The 22,705-nt window shown below is 38.5% G+C and overlaps 2 protein-coding genes across 6 annotated transcripts in view; both read left to right on the top strand.

Moving 5' to 3' along the window:
* LOC139749256 (uncharacterized) overlaps nucleotides 1-12,258 on the top strand; it is an 88,997-nt gene extending 76,739 nt beyond the window's left edge. The window contains exons 8-9 of the mRNA XM_071662992.1: nucleotides 10,419-10,448; nucleotides 10,851-12,258. Of these exons, the coding sequence (XP_071519093.1) occupies nucleotides 10,419-10,448; nucleotides 10,851-11,052 (232 nt within the window). The 3' untranslated portion in view covers nucleotides 11,053-12,258. The remainder of the gene's footprint in view (nucleotides 1-10,418; nucleotides 10,449-10,850) is intronic.
* Nucleotides 1-22,705, top strand: part of dnc (phosphodiesterase dunce) — a 1,419,595-nt gene that overhangs the window by 1,148,987 nt on the left and 247,903 nt on the right. The window lies entirely within an intron of this gene.

Genomic DNA, 22,705 nt, shown 5'->3' with positions numbered 1-22,705 from the left:
CCCTACCACAAACTGACATTCACTGGGAACCAATCACTTTTCTCTTTTCCTACTTGTACACATGCCTTACATCTTTGATAAAAACTTTTCACTATTTCAAGCAACTTAGGTCCCACACCATATACTTTTAATACCTTCCATAGAGCATCTTTATCAACTCTATATCATATGCCCTCTCCAGAGCCATTAATGCTACATACAAATCCATCTGTTTTTCTAAGTATTTCTCACTTACATTCTTCAAAGCAAACACCTGATCCACACATCCTCTACCACTTCTGAAACCACACTGCTCTTCCCCTGTCTGATGCTCTGTACATTCCTTTACCTTCAGTCAATACCCTCCCCTATGATATCCCAGGAATACTCAACAAACTTATGCCTCTGTAATTTGAGCACTCACTCTTATCCCCTTTGCCTTTGTACAGTGGCACTATTCATGCATTTCGCCAATCCTCAGGCACCTCACCATGAACCATACATACAGTGAATATCCTTACCAACCAGTCAACAATACAGTCACCACCTTTTTTAATAAATTCCAATGCAATACCATTCAAACCTGCTGCCTTGCTGGCTTTCTTCTTCTGCAAAGCTTCATTACCTCTTCTCTTTACCAAACCATTCTCCCTTACCCTCTCACTTTGCACACCACCTGAACCAAAACACCCTATATCTGCCACTCTATCATCAAACACATTCAACAAACCTTCAAAATACTCACTCCATCTCCCCACTTCACCACTACTCGTTATTACCTCCTCATTAGCCCCCTTCACGGATGTTTCCATTTGTTTTCTTGTCTTATGCACTTTATTTACCTCCTTCCAAAACATCTTTTTATTCTCCCTGAAATTTAATGATACTCTCTCACCCCAACTCTCATTTGCCCTCTTTTTCATCTCTTGCACCTTTCTCTTGACCTCCTGCCTCTTTCTTTTATACTTTCCCAGTCATTTTCACTTCTTCCCTGCAAAAATTGTTCAAACACCTCTCTCTTCTCTTTCACTAATAATCTTACTTCTTCATCCTAGTTCTTCCAACACTTGTTTAGTGTATGTAAAGCAGCAACTAAGCCTGTACCAATATCTTCCCAAAGGCTCAACAGGATTCAGTTCCATGGTATTAAGGTACACTTCAGCAATTTTGCACTCAATGTACTAAATGCCTATTCACCTGCCAAACTCCTTCATCACACAGATCTACCTAAGTTTCTTCTTAAAGAATTTACTGTCCTAGTTGGAGACCTTAATGCTTGCCAAAAGAATTTAGGTGACCTCTTTGAGAGCACTGATGGTAGAAGTCTAATCTCACTCCTAGATACATGTAATGTTCAAATCATCAGTAAGAATGAAAGAACTCATGTCTATAGAGGAATCTTTGATGGGTGTATAGGCTTTAACTTGTCATACACAAATCACAATGCTGATGTTGTTGATCTTATGTCTGACCACTCACCAATAATAGTTACATACACATAGCTAATGTCAACATAACTGGGGGCAAACTGAATAGAAAAAGATTAGTGGTGAAACAAGAGCTTCAAAATAGGTACATAGATTATATATCTGACTAGTACAAAATTATGAATCCATGATTGTACAAACTTTTCAGCTTAATCATGAGACTTCAGTAAACACCTTTTAAAGCAAAGTGAGCAAACTTTAGAGAATAGAAAAGGCCACATTAGTACTATAGTCAAGCTGAACTGAATCAGCTCAAATTTATAACTAGGCAAATAGGTAAAAGATGTAGACAACTTTGAACACCGAAAATGCTAAAACTGTTTTCAACGTCCCTTGCAGTAGTGAGGGGATGAATGACTAAACATATACAAGATGAGTGGAAACAGTTTAATAGTGGACTAAATCAACACAGATTTCTAAGCCAAACCTGGAAGGGTATAAAGAAAATCATTGGAAAGAAAAACAAACAAGTATTTCATCCCAACTCGCTGCAAAGGGCTAACGAATTAATCATGAAATGTCTGATACTTCTAGTTATAACATGTTCTCTTCTAAAACTAGGAATATTTTGTACAAAGAATCCAAAAGAAAGAGATCCTTACCAGTTCATGTTAAACAAGCAGCAAAAATGTGATGTGCCATTTACAGAGTTTGAACTGATGTAGCCTTTACCAGGGGCAAGGTAACTAGGAGGATGGTATCATTGATGACATAATTAGACTTCTAAAACATGTGCCTGGTAACCCATTACTAAGAGGGTGTAATGTGAGTTATGCCACTGGTCAATTTACCTTCTGCATAGACCAATAGTCTAATTGTACCAACATCTAAATACAGCCAACCAGATGAATTTCACCTCATCTTCCTGATGAGTTGCCCATGCAAAAGGATGGTGCTCAACAGACTACTACACAGAATCAAAGAATGTATGTCCTGTGTCACCAAATATTAATGGTTTCACACACGGCAAAAATGTACATAACTGTATCACAACTCTTTAACAGTTCATAGGGACAGATGGCATAAGTACACCACATTTCTTGACCTAAAGTTGCATTTGTTATTGCTAATTGACAAGATACTTTGTATAAGTTTGCAAAAATGGATATAGGTGGCTGGTTCCTGCACTGGATACTTGGCTATCTCTCTAATAGAAAGTTTGCTCTGTTATTTCAAGGCTAGAAAAGTGAAGTTAAGGACGTGCTACTTGGGAGTCCTCAAGGTTGAGTACTTAGCCCCACCTTAGTCAGCCTACTTATCAATGCATGACTGAAATTGATTCCAGAGTGTCCCAGAGATATCAGTGTTAGTTATGCTGATCATATTCATGTGCACACCAAAACATATCTTGAAACACAAACTTTTTTTAACTGCAGACACGCAGCCTGTGAAAGCCTTGGCTTTATCATATCTGCACATAAAACCAAAATCTTCAATGTATGAATTCGCAATAGTAGGAGCTGATCATCTAAATTGGTAATTGATGAAAAATCAATTGACTAAATCTCCACCTTTAAATATTTTGGTGTCTCAGCCCCATGTACTGCAGCCAATGTGCAAAAACTAAATCAACAATGTACAGATCGACTCAGAACTCTTTTGAGTTGTTGCAGGGTAAAATCCTAGTCATGATTTAAATATCAAAATTGTTAAAATTATATACTTAGCTTATACTAGGTCTCTGATAGATTATCATGCACTAGTTTTGGTTTTGTATTATAGTAAAGGTATCAGCAGACTTGGAAAAAAATGTCAAATGAAGCCTTAAGAATCTTAGTTGCCTAAAGCCCACTAAAGTACCCAACATGTAGAAAGAACTTGTTATTTTTAGCATTGAATACAGAATACTCGAAATCAAACTTCTGATAATACTGAAATTTCTGCATAGTGATTCAGACAGTGCTGTCTTTAAAAAATTATTCCATTGGACAAGAGAATCTAAATGGATCCAAATAGCAACCATTCATATGACAATGTTTGGAGTACATAACTTGTATATAATTAGGAAGCAGCAGCATTTCTGCCTTCCTAGTAGATAACTCCCATTGACATTGCCTATTTTTCCACCAAAGAAATTAATAACTTATAATCTTCACCTTCAACACCTAGCCAAAACTGCTGCTCTTGAATATATACTGAAACTCCAAACTGAAAGTAACATAGCCTAGGACATCTATACTGATGGTTCTTGCAGTTCTGCCATTGGGAGGGCAATTAGTGCTGCCATTGTGATCTAGCCCAATAGAAATAGATTTCAGAAAAATGTTAGAATACAAACTTAAGTGGCTGCTGTACTTATTACTCTTGAGCTGGTAGAAATACTGCCACAGACAGATTAATTATCTCTGATTCTTTATCTTCAATACTTGCCTTAAACACCCCGAGAGCAGAATGTAAAATGTTCATCTCTGAAGCTAGAGACAAATATTCAAACATTTTGGCTCAAGGGTTTCAAATCAAATTGCTATGGATACCTTTTCATATATGTCTCTGTGAACATGACAATGCAGATACTGTAGCTAAACTTGCACTTCGTAAAGGTTATATTGAAAACAGTATTGGGTTGTCAATCAGAAGCCTCAAAACTCTAATTAGAAAGGAATTAACAGACCACTTTAGAGCATATAGGTGAGTTCAGATAAGCAACAGTAGAAACGTTTACCATCACAGTGAAATTTGTAAAGTGAAACATGTGTATGCAGAAAGTCATAAGATCAGCAGATTACAGGATGTAACTACCATACTAAGGCTAAGCTATAGGTACTGTTGGCATTTTGGCCTGTCAGATGTTAATCAGTGAATTGTAAAATTTGTGGCCAAAGATTTGGACGTAAACCATGTCTTAGAATGTGATGAAACAAAGCCATTTAGGGATATCTCTAAACAAACCCTGCATGAAATGCCACAACACCTTATTGTCACCAATAATATACCTGAAATTATCACTTTGTATCCAGTTGTTGCATCTAGTCGGTACAACTCACCATATAAAATTATGTAATATATGTAGTGAAGCATATACAGTTAATCAATTTTGTAACAACTTATGTAATACTAACCCATTGGGGCCTGACTTAAACCCTTTGTTATCTCTGTAATCCTTTTATACTACTACTCACAGGATCAGCATGGGGTGCACAATAAATCCAGCATGTTGACCAGCACAAATCAAATCAAATTAGCTCAGACATCCATAAGATAATTTCCATTTACATGTACTCCCCATTTACAGGCACTCCCCATTTACAGGCAACCTTGCATCATCACGTCCCACCTTCACATTCATATTACATACACTTTTCTTTCCTTGTCAAACCCATTTTATAGTCATTCACATTTTTCCAAAAGCACTTCATTTCATCCTTGCTTCGCTTGGTCTTCACATTCATAGGCACATGTAAGGCACATGTACTCATATCCATGCATACTTCACAATTCCAGTCTTTCCTCTCACCCACACTATTCGTGAACCATTCCATCCATGCTCATGGAATGATGTTGAGGTGTTACTGTCATATAACTTCATATAACTGTCTACAACTATCCTGGACTTTTTTGAACCATGAGATGCAATTGAAGATGGTGCTGTAAGGTTTGAAGTGCACTCTGGGAATTGGAGTAGGCTGTAAATTTCATTTTATAAAACTTCTTTTAATCCAATTGTAATCTGAATATTATGCAGTTCTGAAGCAAATCTGGCAGATTCTCATAGTAGTTTTACTAACAAGGCTAAAATCACCATATGGACACTATTTTCTTCCTTCTAACATCATTGCTTGCCTAAAAGATGGGTCTGGTTGATCTGGGAAGACCACTAAGGTGACTGATAACCTGATGAAGCATGGGATGTTGAAAACCATCTCAAAGAGCAGATTCACACTTTAAAAATGCACCATCATTAACCTAATCACTGGAAAACAGACAGCCTACTTGAATAGCTTCCTTACCATTATAGACCACAAAACTAACAACAGCAACCAGATCTGGAGAACAAGAAAGAAAATCAGCCCATCCCATGCCACTCCAGTTCCCACATATGATACACATCTAACCCAGAACAATATATTGTCTACTAAAAAACACACAACTATACTCATGAAAATTACAGAGAAATTAGCTACCAGTCAACTGCACCCCTAAACAGAACAGTCATGAAAAAACTACATATACTGCACCCCAAAACAAAGTCTCATCTACCCTTCACACCCTCTGAGAGAATGCAATGAAGACCTCAAAGAACTCCTCTGCAACTAATAACAAATCAAACTCACAAATAACATACTTTATCCCTGATGCATTTCAGTTCACACATATCCTCAACTGTTCCTGGCCACATGACAAATTCTGAAACAGCTGGAAACTTAACAATATAATATCCATTGTGAAATCCATCTAAGCCCCATAAGTCCTCCTCTTATTGCCCTATGTCACTAATGTCATCAGTGGCCAGCCACCTTGAAAAACTGATCTGCATCTGAATCAAGCAAGATATGCCTCTCCCACTAACACATTGCTGCTTTAGACCCAAGCCTTCACTACTATGCACATTAACATCACAACACATACTGGATGGCTTTAACCAACCATAACCATCATCCCACACTGTACTAGTGTTAATAGATGTCAAAAAAGCATTCAACTTTGTTCCTAGACACACCCTCACACAAAAATACTTGATAACACCCTCCACCAAAATGAAAAAAGAGGGTAATCATTTTCATGCCAGTTATTTCACTTAGGCTTCACATTCAAAACCCCAAACTCTGCAATAGAGTTCCCTAAGGAACAGTTCTTACTCAAACCCCTTTTCAGTCTCTTGCTGCATGATCTTACAACACTTTTTACAGATTTTACTGTAAAAATCCTTTCGTATACAGATGACCTCAGAATCACATCACAATACCCCAACAATGCTCTAGCAACATTTAGCATGCAACATTACATCACTCAATTAAAATATTAGCTTACTGGAAACAGAATTCTTGCATTGCTACAGAAATCCACCATCACCTTTACTCCAGCAAAACATGAATCCAACGTGCATCACCCATAACTCTGAATGGTCAACCACTTCCAGTCAGTAGAACTTGAACCTTACTGGAGATTATGTGAGACACATGTGACAATTATTCCTCATGCTACAGACATCAACAGAAAGGACATAAGCAAACTAACCCTGAAAATATTTACTGGGATCAGTTTTGGATAAGAAAAAATTCCTTACCATCCTTTACAAACACTTCATCTGCTGTTCCTAACTATGCTTCATCTACTTGGTCATTTTTCTTGACAAAGCAGACATTAAACTAAAACTGCACAAAACAAGGCCCCAAGAACATTCACTGGCTGCTTTGCAACCACTAACACATAGTATCTGCACTACAAAAGTTGTTCTAGTACAATCTCACTCCAGTATGCTTGGCACCCAATTTTGTACCGTAGTTGTAGACCCCTCCCACCCAAACTGCTTAATAACCATCCACTAGCCCCCATGCAGAAACAAAAAACTTATCTCTGGCTCACACTTTTGCAGTTTATGCTCATAGATCCTCCTTCTTCTAACAATTGTGGTGCAAACTGAGGATTAAACACTGTAATGACCCAGCAAACACAAAACAGCTCCTTCCCAACCTAACCTTAAGTTCTTCCCTATCAGATGTAAACTCATTTGAAACTACACTCCCCAGGCACATATGGGTGACCCTTCTTGTTTGTGATCTATATGCCACATAGCTCTACAACATTACAAATACATGTTCAACATATCACAGGCCATACTTTGCTCAAAATTTAATTTCCACTAAAAGCACCAAACACTTACTCCAATGTATTGCACTCACCTCCACACATATATGCATCATCACTACACTTCTTGACCTGTGGTTCCACTTGAACATGGACAGCTTCTTGTGAGTTGTGGGAGCTCTACAGAAGGGATTCCTGTGACAGGAAATTAAAGTATTCATGGTTTCAATTGGTCTGCCTTTACTTTTATATCTATCCTTTTTTTTTCATTCATTTCATGCACTTTGAATGTTCTCTAGTTGTTCATAGTAATTATGTTAATGCATTCCTCAACATTCACATTTACATTATGTTCTCACTTCGCTTATCAACTTAGTGTGTATTTCTGTGTTGAAAAAAAAACTGGTGATTGGGAATACGTGGTTTAAAAATAGAGATATACACAAGTATATGTATGTATGTAGGAGAGATGGTCAAAGGGCATTATTAGATTATGTGTTAATTGATAGGTGTGTAAAAGAGAGACTTTTGGATGTTAATATGCTGAGAGGGGCAACTGGAGAGATGTCTGATCATTATCCTGTGGAGATGAAGGTAAAGATTTATAGAGGTTTTCAAAAAAGAAGAGAATGTTGGGGAGAAGAGAGTGGTGAGAGTAAGTGAGCTTGGAAAGGCGACTTGAATTAGGAAGTACTAGGAGAGATTGGGTGTAGAATAGCAAATGGTGAGAGCAAATGATGTGAGGGGATATATTCAGGGAAGCAGTGATGGCATGTGCAAGAGATGCATGCATGTGGCATGAGAAAGGTGGGAGGTGGGCAGATGTGTAAGAGAAAGAGGCAGGAGGTCAAGAGGAAGGTGCAAGAGTTTGAAAAAGGGGGGAAATGAGAGTTTGGGTGAGAGAGAATCATTAAGCTCCAGGGAGAATAAAAAGATGTTTTGGAATGAGGTAAGTAACATGCATAAGACAAGAACAAATGGGAACATAGGTGAAGGTGGCAAGGGGGGGAAGTTATAACAGGTAGTGATGAAGTGAGAAGGAGATGGAATGAGTATTTTGAAGGTCTGTTGAATGTGTTTGATGACAGAGTGGCAGATGTAGGTTGTTTTGGTCAGGGTGGTGTGCGAAGTGAGAGAGACAGGGAGAGTGGTTTGGTGAAGAGAGAGGAGGCAATGAAAGCTTTGAGAAGGGTGAAATCTGGCAAGGTGGCTGGTTTGGATGGTATTGCAGTCAAATTTATTAAGAATGAAAGGGGTGACTGAGTTGTTAATTGGTTGGTAAGGATATTCAGTGTACATATAGATCATGGTGAAGTGCCTGAGGATTGGCGGAATGCATGTATGATACTATTGTACAAAGACAAAGGTGAGTGATCAAACTACAGAGGCATAAATTTGTTGAGTATTCCTGGAAAATTGTATGGGAAGGTTTTGCCTGAGAGGGTTAAGGCATGTACAGAGCATCAGATTGTGGAGGAACAGTGTGGTTTCAGAAGTGGTAGAGGATGTTTAGATCAGGTGTTTGTTTGCTTTGAAGAATGTGTGTGAGAAATATTTAGAAAAACAGGAATTTGTATGTGGCATTTATGGATCTGGAAATGTTTTTATTAAGGATGTAAGGTATGTGTACGAGTAGGAAGAGAGGAGAGTGACTGGTTCCCAGTGAAGGTTGGTCTGCGGCAGGGGTGTGTGATTTCTCTATGGTTGTTTAATTTGTTTATGGATGGCGTGGTTAGGGAGGTAAATGCAAGAGTTTTAGAGAGAGAGGCGAGAGTGCAGTCTGTTGGGGATGAGAGGGCCTGGGAAGTGAATTGGTTGTTGTTTGCTGAGGATACAGCCAGCACTGGTGGCTGATTCAAGTGAGAAACTGCAGAAGTTGGTGACTGAGTTTGGAAAAGAGTGTGAAAGGAGAAAGTTGAGAGTAAATGTGAATAGGAGGAAGGTTATTAGGTTCAGCAGGGTTGAGGGACAAGTTAATTGGGATGTAGATTTGAATGGAGAAAGGTTGGAGGAAGTGAAGTGTTTTAGATATCTGGGAGTGGACTTGGCAGCAAATGGAACCATGGAAGTGGAAGTGAGTCACAGGGTGGGGAAGGGGGCGAAGGTTGTGGGAGCGATGAAGAATATGTGGAACGAGTAAACGTTATTTTCGCAAAAATGGGTATGTTTGAAGGAATAGTAGTTGCAACAATATTATATGGTAGTGAGGCATGGGCTATGGATAGGGTTATATGGAGGAGGGGGGATGTGTTGGAAATAAAATGTTTGAGGATAATGTGTGGTGTGATGTGTTTTGATTGCATAAGTAATGAAAGGGTAAGAGAGATGTGTGGTAATAAAGTGTGGTTGAGAGAGCATAAGAGGGTGCGTTGAAATGGAGAGAATGATTGAAGAAGGATTGACAAAGAGGATATATGTGTCCGAGGTGGAGGGAACAAGAAACGGTAGACCAAATTGGAGGTGGAAGGATGGAGTAGAAAAGACTTTGAGTGATTGGGGCCTGAACATACAGGAAGGTGAGAGGCGTGCAAGGAACAGAGTGAAATTGAACAATGTGGTATACCGGGGTTGATGTGCTGTCAATAGACTGAACCAGGGCATGTGAAGCATCTGTGGTAAGCCATGGAAAGGTCTGTGGGGCCTGGATGTGCGTAGGGAGCTGTGGTTTTGGAGCATTACACATGACAGCTAGAGACTGAGTGTGAATGAACGTGGCCTTTTTTGTCTGTTTTCTTGGTGCTACCTTGCTAAAGTGGGGGGCAGTGATGCTGTTTCTTGTGGGGTAGGGTGGCACCGGGAATGGATTGAAGGCAAGTATGAATAAGTTCATGGGTACAAGTGTATATGTCTGTGTATGTGATGTATATGTATGTTTATGTTTATATGTTTATGTTTTTATGTGTATGTATATATGAGTGTGGGCATTTATGAATGTATATATGTGTATATGAGTGGTTAGGTCGTCCTTTGTCTGTTTCCTGGTGCCACCTTGCTGATGTGGGAAACAGTGATCAAGTATAAAAAATAATAATAATGTATTGTATATAATATTCAATGTGCATCTTTTTCTTTGTGTGGGAATTAATTGTGAGTATTATTTTGATTAATGATTTGTAGTTGTCATTGTGCAATTCTTTTGTTGATGTTACATTTTTTGTATGTTTAGTAACTAATAATGTATGATTTGTCCTCATCTTGCTGCTGTAGGTTTATGGAGCAGATCATTATGCCTCCCACGTAAGTATTATATCTATCCTGTTTGAATATAACTGTATAACATGATAATGACACTGTAGACCTGTTACTGACACAACCATATAAGAGAACTACACTAATAATAAGAGAGCTGCACATTTTATTCAAAGTGTTTGGTCACAAAAACTTTATGTATCTGATACACCCTATTCATTTAGGAATGGAGTAATTTTAATACAGAGGTAAATAGTTGAAATAATGAATTTCAATTAATAATAATTAATCAATTAATGAAAATTATGATTATGATTTCTTGCTTTACCTTTTTGTTATTTTTAATAGTTTTTTTTGAATGATAGGAGTTACTCTTTTGTTAAGTTTTTATCAGTGATTATTAATACCATTTTATATTTTAGATACTTTGATGTTCTTTTTTCCCCACAGAATGAATATGTTGAGCAAAGACCATGGGATCCAGACATTGTTACATATGATTCAGATGATTGTAAGCTATTTACTTATGTTGATCTTCATGACCTACAATGTGTGGCTGTGTTTAGCAGTTGTTTTTGGTGCTGGATTGGGTTACTTCCTCTTTGGGTGGCGTAAATCAGTTGTAGTTGATATCACAGAACATTGTCATTAGTGTTTAGTACTGGGTATATGAAAAACTAAAACAATTTTGTAAAAAAATGTTGATTTGCTATTTTCGGAAAATTATTTGTCATGTAGTGAAGAAAGTATGGTACTTACCTAATGTTAGCTGGAATTCATACATAATTATTATCATCAGGTGACTTTAATTGATATATGGTTGAGTTATTGGTTCATTTGGTATAAATCAGTTAGACTGGGTATAAGCAAAGTTATTGTAAATATGGAATTTTAGATCTCAAATACACCAGATGTCTGCACATTGTAAGTCTTAATTCCTGTAATTTGGAACAAAAAAAAAGAACCTTGTGATGTTCTTACTGTTGTGGGTTCAAGTCTCTGGTCCATTTACATGCAAATATAGTCATTCAAGAGAATTACAGAGGAAATATAGTCCTTCATTTTCTGAATACTTCATACAGTATCTCGTATGTAAAAACAGAAATCAGGATTTGAGTGTGGTAAAGGCTAGGTTGTGGTGAAGATGGCCTTTAACCATACCCATTTTGACATTTTGAAGATTTTATGTAGGTGGCATTTGTTCTTATTCATATGGATATAATGAAGATAATGGTTCAGTAAAGATGAAGAGTTCAGTGAAAATAAGGGTGCTTTCAAGATGACCATTTATTGTGGATCAGGGTGTAGCGAAGATAAAGATATAGTGATGAGTGTTTTAAGATGAGCATGTAATGAAGATAAGGGTATAGTGAAGGTTTGGTTATGAAGTTGATTAAACTGTTATATTCATATGGTGGATATAAGAGTGTAGTGGAAATAAAGGTGTAGTGAAGATACAGGTGTATTGAAGATGAGCATATAGGGAAGATAGAAGTGTAGTGAGGGTGCTGTGAAGATGAGGGTGTAGTGAAGTAGCTTAGTGAAAATAGTGTAGTGAGAGTGCTATGAAGATGAGGGTGTAGTGAAATAGCTTAATGAAAATAGTCACTGACCTTGTACCAAGATGGTCCATGCTAGATTTTAGGCTGGCCAAAGAAGTCAGTCAGATAAAGACGCACATTAATGTATTAATCTAGTATTTCAGCTTCATGTTTTCTTCTACAATGCATTTTTTGTGAAGATTCAAATAGATATATTTCTGTGGTGAACTAGTTCATGTGACAAAGAATTTTCGATTTTTGGTATTTTTTATGAGTGATCACAGGAAAAAAATATCCCCCCCCCCAAAAAAGAAAAATAGCAGTGATTTTCACAAGATTTGATGATGAAGTGAGCATTCATGCAACTTGATGGTGATTATAGGAGTAACATGGGATCAAGAGTTTTGGAAAGAGGGGCAAGTATGAAGTCTGTTGGGGATGAGAGAGCTTGGGAAGTGAGTCAGTTGTTGTTCGCTGATGATACAGCGCTGGTGGCTGATTCATGTGAGAAACTGCAGAAGCTGGTGACTGAGTTTGGTAAAGTGTGTGGAAGAAGAAAGTTAAGAGTAAATGTGAATAAGAGCAAGGTTATTAGGTACAGTAGGGTTGAGGGTCAAGTCAATTGGGAGGTGAGTTTGAATGGAGAAAAACTGGAGGAAGTGAAGTGTTTTAGATATCTAGGAGTGGATCTGGCAGCGGATGGAACCATGGAAGCGGAAGTGGATCATAGGGTGGGGGAGGGGGCAAAAATTCTGGGGGCCTTGAAGAATGTGTGGAAGTCGAGAACATTATCTCGGAAAGCAAAAATGGGTATGTTTGAAGGAATAGTGGTTCCAACAATGTTGTATGGTTGCGAGGCGTGGGCTATGGATAGAGTAGTGCGCAGGAGGATGGATGTGCTGGAAATGAGATGTTTGAGGACAATGTGTGGTGTGAGGTGGTTTGATCGAGTGAGTAACGTAAGGGTAAGAGAGATGTGTGGAAATAAAAAGAGCGTGGTTGAGAGAGCAGAAGAGGGTGTTTTGAAGTGGTTTGGGCACATGGAGAGAATGAGTGAGGAAAGATTGACCAAGAGGATATATGTGTCGGAGGTGGAGGGAACGAGGAGAAGAGGGAGACCAAATTGGAGGTGGAAAGATGGAGTGAAAAAGATTTTGTGTGATCGGGGCCTGAACATGCAGGAGGGTGAAAGGAGGGCAAGGAATAGAGTGAATTGGAGCGATGTGGTATACCGGGGTTGACGTGCTGTCAGTGGATTGAATCAAGGCATGTGAAGCGTCTGGGGTAAACCATGGAAAGCTGTGTAGGTGTGTATATTTGCGTGTGTGGACGTATGTATATACATGTGTATGGGGGTGGGTTGGGCCATTTCTTTCGTCTGTTTCCTTGCGCTACCTCGCAAACACGGGAGACAGCGACAAAGTATAATAATAATAATAAATGGGATCAAGAAATTTGACCCAGGAATGCAACTCACCAAATATAATAATGTTGGAAAACTTAGTTTGCATATCTTCACTTAATGTAACTTTTTTGGTAATACATCTACTATGTTGAGCTTGGAATACCAGCACCTAATAGCTTTACTTATATCTCTGCTAAAACAAAGATGCTTTGATTTCAGGTGTAGGGGCTAGGATGTTTTCGTTGTCATTCTTGCCAAGGTAAAAACTTTGCTAGGATGTTTTCATAATGTCATTCTTTATCATGGTAAAATCTTCGACTGTTGTAACTAATCTTGCAAGAGAGACACCAATCAAAGTATTAAGAAGCTTATTTTGATAAAAGAAAGTAAAATTACACTTTTTCAAATTTTCATTTAGTGTTTTATAATGTTATAGTGAGTTTCAGATCATTTAATGATCCAGTAACTCAGAGAAAATGAATTTACAGCTGAAAAATAAATTCTATAATACAGGTCTCCCTAGTTTATACAGAATTAGCAGGAGCCAAAATTACATTTACTTAATTTACCTTTTGCTACTCAAAATTTTGTTGATATGAAGCAAGGTTTTCCCTTAGTTGTATATAACCAACATACATATGAAAAGTATTTCTCACACACATTCTTCAAGACACCTTTGCTTTTGAAGAATGTGTGTAAAAAATACTTAAGAGAAAAAGGATTTGTTTGTGGCATTCATGGATCTTTTAAAAGCATACAATTAGGTTAATAGAGATGCCTTGTAGAAGTTCGTATGAATATATTGTGTGACAGGAAAGCTACTAGAAGCAGTGAGAAGTATCTGTCAAGAGTGTACAGCATATGTATGAGTAAGAAGAAAGGAGAGTGATTGGTTCCAGGTGAAGGTTGGTCGGCAGCAGGGGTGTGTGATGTTACCATAGTTAGGTTAAATTTGTTTATGGATGAGGTGGTGAAGGAGGTAAAAGCATTTTGCAGAAAAGGATGAATATGCAGTCTGTAGGGGGTGAAGAGGTCTAGGTAGTGAGTCAGATGTTATTTGCTGATAATACAGCACTGGTGGCAGATTCAGGTGGGAAACTGCAGGAGTCAGTGACAGTTTGGAAGGTATGTGAAAGGAAGGAATTTAAAGTAGATGTGAATTAAAACAAGGTTATTAGGTTTATCAGGGCAAATGGACAGGTTAGTTGGGGTGTGAGTTTAAATATAGAAAATTTGGTAGAAGTGAAGTGCTCCAGATACCAGGAAGTGGACATGGGAACAGATGAAACCATGGAAGTGGAAATGAGTCATAGGATGGATGAAGGGTGAAGGATCTGGAAGAATTGACCAATGTTTGGAAGGGATGGTCATTATCTGGGAGGAAGAAAATGAGTATGTTGAAAGGTGTAATAGTTCCGAAGATAATGTATGGATGCCAGTCAGGGGCTATAGATAGGGATGTGTGGAGGAGGGTGGATGTGTTGGAAATTAAATGTTTGAGGACAATATGTGCTTGATTAAGAAATACAGGGGCAAGAGAGAGGAGTGGTAATGAGAAGAATGTGGTTGAGAGAGCTGAAGAGGGTGTGCTGAAATGGCTTGGACATATAGAGGGAGTAAGCAAAGAGAGGTTGGCAAAGAAGTTATGCATGTCAGAAGTGGAGGGGGAAAGGAGAAGGAGACCAAACTGGAGATGGAAGGATGGAGTGAAAAATATGTTGATTGGTTGGGGCCTGTGCAGGAGTGTGAAAGTTGTGCATAGGATTGAGTGAATTGGAATGATGTGGCGTATGATGATGTGTTGCCATTGGATTGAAATAGAACATGTGAAACAGATGGGGGAAACCATGAAAGGATCAGTGGAGCATGGTTGTGGATATGGGGCTGTGGTTTTGGTGTATTGCACATGACAGGTAGAGAATGGATGTAAGCAGGTGCTGCTAGTCTTCAGCTGCTCCTGGAACTACCTCACTCATGCAGGCAATGGCAGAAAATATTTTTTTTCATACTTGTCTGCCATTTCTCTCATTAGCAACTTAGTGCCAGGAACAGATGAAGACAGGCTTGTTTGTTCCCATCCATTCTCTAGCTGTCATGTTCAATGTGATAAAGCCAAAGCCCCCTATCTGCGTCCAAGCCCCACACACATTTCAGTGGTTACCCATGGCCATTTCAGTTGCCCTGTTTCTGCCAAATGATAGCATGTTGACCCCACTATGCCATATTACTCCTGTTCACTATATCCCATGCAAGCTTTTCACCCACATGGATATGTATGCCCCGATCACTCAAGACTTCTTCACTCCATCCTTCCATCTTCAATTTGGGCTCCCCTTCTTGTCCCTTCCACTGCTGATACAAATACCCTCTTCCTCAACCTCTCCTCACTCATTCAGTACATATGTGCAAACCATTTCAGCAAAGTACACTTAACAATGTTATATGGATGCCTTGCATCCATAAATTTTAGGACTTCTGTACATTTAAACATAACCATTTTTGCTATTCCAGGTGATAAGGACCTCCCTTTCCATACATTCTTCAGTGCTCCATGAACCTTTGATCCTCACCCATTCAATGCCATGTCAGCTCTCAGTTATTCAAAGCAACTTCACTTCCTCCAAGTTTTCTCACGCTCAAAAGTAAACTGTCCCTCTACCCTGCTAAATCTAATAATCTTGCTTTTATTCACATTTACTCCCTCTTCTCCTTTAATTAACACTTCCAAACTCAAGTTACCCACTTCTCCAGTTTCTTACTCAAATCTTCCACCAGTGCAGTGTTGTCAACAAATGACAACCAACTCACTTTCCAGGCCTCCTCATCCCCTATGACTGCATACTTGCTTCTTTTTACAAGACTTCTGCATTTTCTGTCCTCACCACCCCATCCATAAACATATTAAACAGACATAGTGACACCACACACCTATGCCACTCACTCTCCCTTTTCCTGTTCATACACATGCCATATACCCTCGATATAAAATCGTCTGCTTCAGGCAGGTTTCTTCCCACACCATGTATTATACTGAAGACTTTCCACAAGGCATCTGTATCAAACCTATCATATGCTTTCTCCAGATACATAAATGCTATGCACAAATCTTTCTGTATCTCTAAGTACTTATCACATGCATCCTTCAAAGCAAACACCTGATCCACATATCCTTTTCCACTTCTGAAAAACATTGTTGCTCTCCAGTCTGATGCTCGGTACATGCAATCACCTTAATCATTACTCTCCCATATAACGTACCATATACACTCGATAGATTTTTACCTCTGTAGTTTTAACTCACCTTTTTTCCCTTGCCTGTTTACAATGGCATTATATATACTTTGTGCTGTGCCAATCCTCAGGCACCTCACCATGATATATACATATAGTATTTGCAATACGGCTTGTCTGTCCCCCCATATATTTTCAAATGCGATACAAAACCAAAAGAGTAAAATGAATGTACATCAGAGCACTGAGACTAGTTTTCTAATGATGAGAGAACTATAAACATATCTCGGTGAACCTCAGGTTATATTAAGGGAACGATGTGTTACTATTCCAGGCTGCCACTTCATTTTGCATATTTCACTTTTGGGAGCTGAACTTGTTCCACCTGTGCTTCAAAATGGTTAGCTTTTACCTTTCTAAGGAGGAGAAAATCCGAGAAAGCAAGAAAATGTGGGTACATGTAAGATTTCTAGGTACACTGGTCATTCAGAATGCACAGTCAGGCAGCTGATTCTTGCAACATTTCATCAGTACCTTGCCTCATTCAGGAGATCAAGATCCAGTGTACCTAAAACTTTAATCTAAACTACCTCAGGGAACCTTGTCAATTCCGTGTTCAGATGTCTACAGCTGATAATGAAGGCCAAAGGAGATAAAGTAATAAAATGTAAGTGTAACATCACCTTTGAAAACATCTGGGGAGACAATTTTTTTTTTTGTAGACACTGTATAATGAAAATCCTAACGAACCAATCAACAATGATAGCCACCCCATTTCTAAGAAATTCAACTGTAGTACCATCTCCTTAGCCATCTTGCCACATTTCATCTTATGCAAGGCTTTCACCAAATCACTCTCCACGATTCTCTCACTTTGCATACCACCCCAACCCAAACACTTTACATCTGCCTTATTTAACAGTCCTTCAAAATGCTCACTCCTCACTGCCTCTTTACACATCCCCATTTACCCTTTTTCTTTTTTTTACGCTCTCTATTACCCTTCTTCCAAAAATCTTATTCTCTTTGAAAGTTACAAGTTGCTCATCCCCAACTCTCATTTGCCCTCTTTTTGAACCCCTTCACCTTCCTTTTGACTTCCTGCTGCTTTCTTTTTACACATTCCTATCATTTGCAATTATTCCCTGAAAGTACTACCCATATACCTCTCTCTTCTCTTTCACTAGCAATTTCACTTCGTATTTTTTCAGACGTGTTCATCTTCCACCTTCTTCATGCCATACACTTCTCTTGCATGTCAGCACTGCTTTCTTAGGTTTCTCCTATGCCTCACCCACTCCCCTAGCTTTGTTTGCTCTCAACTTTTACTTGTCTACACTCAGTCTCACACAAGTCTATTTTTGAAGCTTGTTCACTTTCACCACTCCTCATCCATAACATTTCCTCTGTTCCAAAAACCATTACAAATCTTCACTCTTGCTTCACAAGGTAATGATCAAATATTCCACCAGCTGCTCCTATCACCACACTCACATTCAAGGGTTTCCTTTGCATGTCTATCAATTCATATGTAATCCATTAATGCCTGTTGGCCATGCTTCCCACTTAATTACATATACTTGTGTATATCCCTTTTTAAACATGGTATTCCCAATCACCAGCTTTTTTTTTTTTAGCACACAACCCAAGTTGTTCACCATTTCCATTTACATCAATGAATACCCAATGTGCCCCAGTTATACCCTCAACTACCATAATACTTCCCTTCACATTTAAGTCACACATCACTAATGCTCAGTCACTTGCATCAAAACTGCTGGTACACTCACTCTGCTTGTTCCAAAACATGGCTTTCATCTTCCGCAAAGCTTTCACTAACTCTTCTCTGTTTACCAAATCTTTCTCCCTGACTCTCTCACTTCACACACCACCTCGACCAAAACACCCTATATCTGCCGCTATATCATCTAACACATTCAACAAACCTTTAAAATACTCACTCCATCTCCTCACATCACCACTACTTGTTATTATCTCCCCATTTGCCCCCTTCACCGATGTTCCCATTTGTTCTTTTGACTTATGCACTTTATTTACCTCCTTCCAAAACATCTTTTTATTCTCCCTAAAATTTAATGATACTCTTTCACCCCAACTCTCATTTGCCTTCTTTTTCACCTCTTGCACCTTTCTCTAGACTTCCCGCCTCTTTCTTTTATATATCTTCCAGTCATCTGCACTATTTCCCTGCAATGTACAAATGCCTCTCTCTTTTCTTTCACCAAATATCTTACTTCATCCCACCATTCACTACCTTTCTAATCTGCCCACCTCCTACGCTTCTCATGCCACAAGCATCTTCTGCGCAAGCCATCACTGCTTCCCTAAATACATCCAATTCCTCCCCCACTACCCTTACGTCCTTTGCTCTCTCCTTTTTCCATTCTGCACTCAGTCTCTCCTGGTACTTCCTCACACAAGTCTCCCTCCCAAGCTTACTTACTATCATCACTCTCTTCACCCCAACAGTCTCTCTTCTTTTCTGAAAACCTCTACAAATCTTCACCTTCGCCTTCACAAGATAATGATCAGACATCCCTCCAGTTGCACCTCTCAGCACATTAACATCCAAAAGTCTCTCTTTCACATGCCTATCAATTAACAGGTAATCCAATAATGCTCTCTGGCCATCTCTCCTACTTACATACGTATACTTATGTATATCTCTCTTTTTAAACCAGGCATTTCCAAACACCAGTCCTTTTTCAGCACACAATTCTACAAGCTCTTCACCAATTCCATTTACAACACTGAACACCCCATGTATACCAATTATTCCCTCAACTGCCACATTACTGACCTTTGCATTCAAATCACCCATCACTATAACCCAGTCTGATGCATCAAAATTGCTAACACACTCACTCAGCTGCTTCCAAAACACTTGCCTCATGATCTTTCTTCTCATGCCCAGGTGCATATGCACCAATAATCACCCATCTCCATCCACTTTCAGTTTTACTCATATTAATCTGCATTCATCTCCCTTACCATCCCATCTATAAGAAAATTAAAGAGCCATAATGACATCACACATCCTTCCAGCAGACTCAATTTCATCTACAGCCAATCACTCTTTCTTGTCCTTGTCAGACACATGCCATACTCTTCACTACATCTGGGAGCTTTCCTTCCACAGTATATGTTCATTACTCCTTCCTCAAAGCCTCTCTGTCAACCTTATCATATACTTTCTCCAGATCCAAAAATGCCACATACAAATCCCTCTTTCTTTAAATTTTTAAATCTTTCTCAAACAGAAATCACTCTCTCCCCAATCTAATGGCCAGTGCATGCCACTGCCAGCTTAGTCACCACTCTCCCATACATCTTAGCAGGTAAACTGACAATTATAACTTGGTAATTTGAGCATTCACTTTTGTACCCCTTGCCTCTATACAATGGCACTGTATAGGCATTCCACCAGTTGTAAGATACCCCACCCTAAGCCATACATACACTGAAAATCCTAACTAACCAATTAACAACACAGTCAATCCTTTCTTGAGAAATTCAACAGCTGTCTTGGCCACTTTGCTATACTTTATCTGTATATGAATAGCAACCACTTTTGCAATTGCTTTCTAGCTGTCATGTATAATGCACTGAGACCAGAGCCTACCATCCACCACTAAGCCCTACAGACTATTCCATAGTTTACATTGACCACTAAATATACCTTCTTTAGTCCAGTGACATCACTCTTGTATCCCATAGTAATTTAGTTCATTCATTTCTGTACACCCTTTTCACCCTCTTGAATATTCAGGTCTCGATACCACAAAGTGTCCTTCAGTCCACCTGTTCATCATAAGTAGTGCTATTGTTGAGAGTATCTGGTGATTTTACATAGATTAAAAATGAACAAATCTTGAGGTGTAGTAGGTTTTAAAGGAAAGGGATACTGACTGTTTTAGTGTTAAGCTTCCTCATTAGTTCCTGAGTTGAAGTAAGTTTTAAATGAAAGGCATACTGCTTCATCGTTAAGCTTCATCTATTTCTGAAAGTTTTTATTCTTCTTTGGTAAAGATATATGTACATTTTTCAAAATCATATTTCTAAGAAAATTATATTTCTTAATATTTTAAAGAGTACTTTTTTAGTTTTAAGGAAAGCTTCCAATATTTGTGATTCTATCTGTATTCAGTTCCTCATCCCATAGTCTAAGTGTTTGTTATGGGACCAATTATGTTTCTGGAAAAATTTTTCTTAACTGTATATACTGTAATGTACTTATGGAGTGTCAAAGGTACACTGGTTAGACTTTATATAGTTTTCTATCAACATGTGGTTATAGTATAAAATGTTGACAGTGGCATTCCTGAGTTATGTTTAAAATCATTATGACATTACAGTATATTGTAAGAATGATTTTACTGTTGTGGATATTACTATATCACATGTTATATTGTGGTAAATGATAACATCAGAAGACTGAAGTTTGTGCCTTTGAAAACCTGTGAAATAGAAGGCTGTGTTGGGTTATAATTAATTCCAAGTTATGTTAAGAACATGAAAGTTTACTTGAAATGGTCTTGTGAATGATGATTACGATATATCATAGATTCATTCTTTGTTACAAATTTGAAATAATTTCAATTATAATAATCACATGATTATAAAGGTTAATTTTCTTAATTTGTTTTCTTTCAACTATATTTATAAAATATGATGAAAGTTTTGGAAAAACATTCCTTAAGAAAAAATCTAAGGGAAACTTTATATTTACCTTAGACAACTTCTGTACTTTACTTGGATATTTTTGTTTACTGTACTGGTCATTTGAACATATTTCGTCAATGGTAAAACATAACCAGTGTACATTCAGCTACAGAGACATTCATAGAATTATTTCCCAAATGGTTAGAATATATGTTAAATGTGGAACTTTTAAAGTCCACATACAGACATTGAATATTTATTTATTTATTTTGCTTTGTCGCTGTCTCCCGCGTTAGCAAGGTAGCGCAAGGAAACAGACGAAAGAATGACCCAACCCACCCACATACACATGTATATACATACACGTCCACACACGCAAATATACATACCTATACATCTCAATGTACACATATATATACTCACACAGACATATACAGATATACACATGTACATAATTCATACAGTCTGCCCTTATTTATTCCTATTGCCACCTCACCACACATGGAATAACAACCCCCTCCCCCCCTCATGTGTGCGAGGTAGCGCTAGGAAAAGACAACAAAGGCCCCATTCGTTCACACTCAGTCTCTAGCTGTCATGTAATAATGCACCGAAACCACAGCTCCCTTTCAACAGCCAGGCCACACACAACTTTCCATGGTTTACCCCAGACGCTTCACATGCCCTGGTTCAATCCATTGACAGCACGTCGACCCTGGTTTACCACATCGTTCCAGTTCACTCTATTCCTTGCAAGCCTTTCACCCTCCTGCATGTTCAGGCCCCGATCACTCAAAATCTTTTTCACTTCATCTTTCCACCTCCAATTTGGTCTTCCACTTCTCCTCGTTCCCTCCATCTCTGACACATATATCCTCTTGGTCAATCTTTCCTCCCTCATTCTCTCCATGTGACCAAACCATTTCAAAACACCCTCTTCTGCTCTCTCAATCACACTCTTTTTATTTCCACACGTCTCTCTTACCCTTACATTACTTACTCGATCAAACCACCTCACACCACATATTGTCCTCAAACATCTCATTTCCAGCACATCCACCCTCCTGCACACAACTCTATCCATAGCCCACGCCTCGCAACCATACAACATTGTTGAAGTATACTTTTAAACATGACTGACTAATAATGGAAGATATGAACAAAAGGATTTGATTGACTGTGTGGCAATGGATGAAAGATTGACAAAGGCCATGCTAGATGCTAGAGTTTACATGAGAAAGACAGTCATCAGGAGGCCTGATTGGTCCATGACTGGGTTGTCTAAAAAAAAGATTTAATTAGACAAGAAAAATTTATTCTGCTCACAACCTTTCTAAGCTATCACCGACTTGCCACTGCTGCATGTTAACCCTCTTGTGTCCCCATTACCGCTGTTGGTTATGTTTTTTCTGGCATTTTTCTCAAAGTATACCTGAATTCATAAA

This window comes from Panulirus ornatus, chromosome 6 (assembly GCF_036320965.1).
Source record: "Panulirus ornatus isolate Po-2019 chromosome 6, ASM3632096v1, whole genome shotgun sequence".
NCBI lineage: Eukaryota > Metazoa > Arthropoda > Malacostraca > Decapoda > Palinuridae > Panulirus > Panulirus ornatus.
The sequence above is the reverse complement of the archived record's forward strand: the minus strand, read 5'-3'. Positions and strand labels throughout refer to the sequence as shown.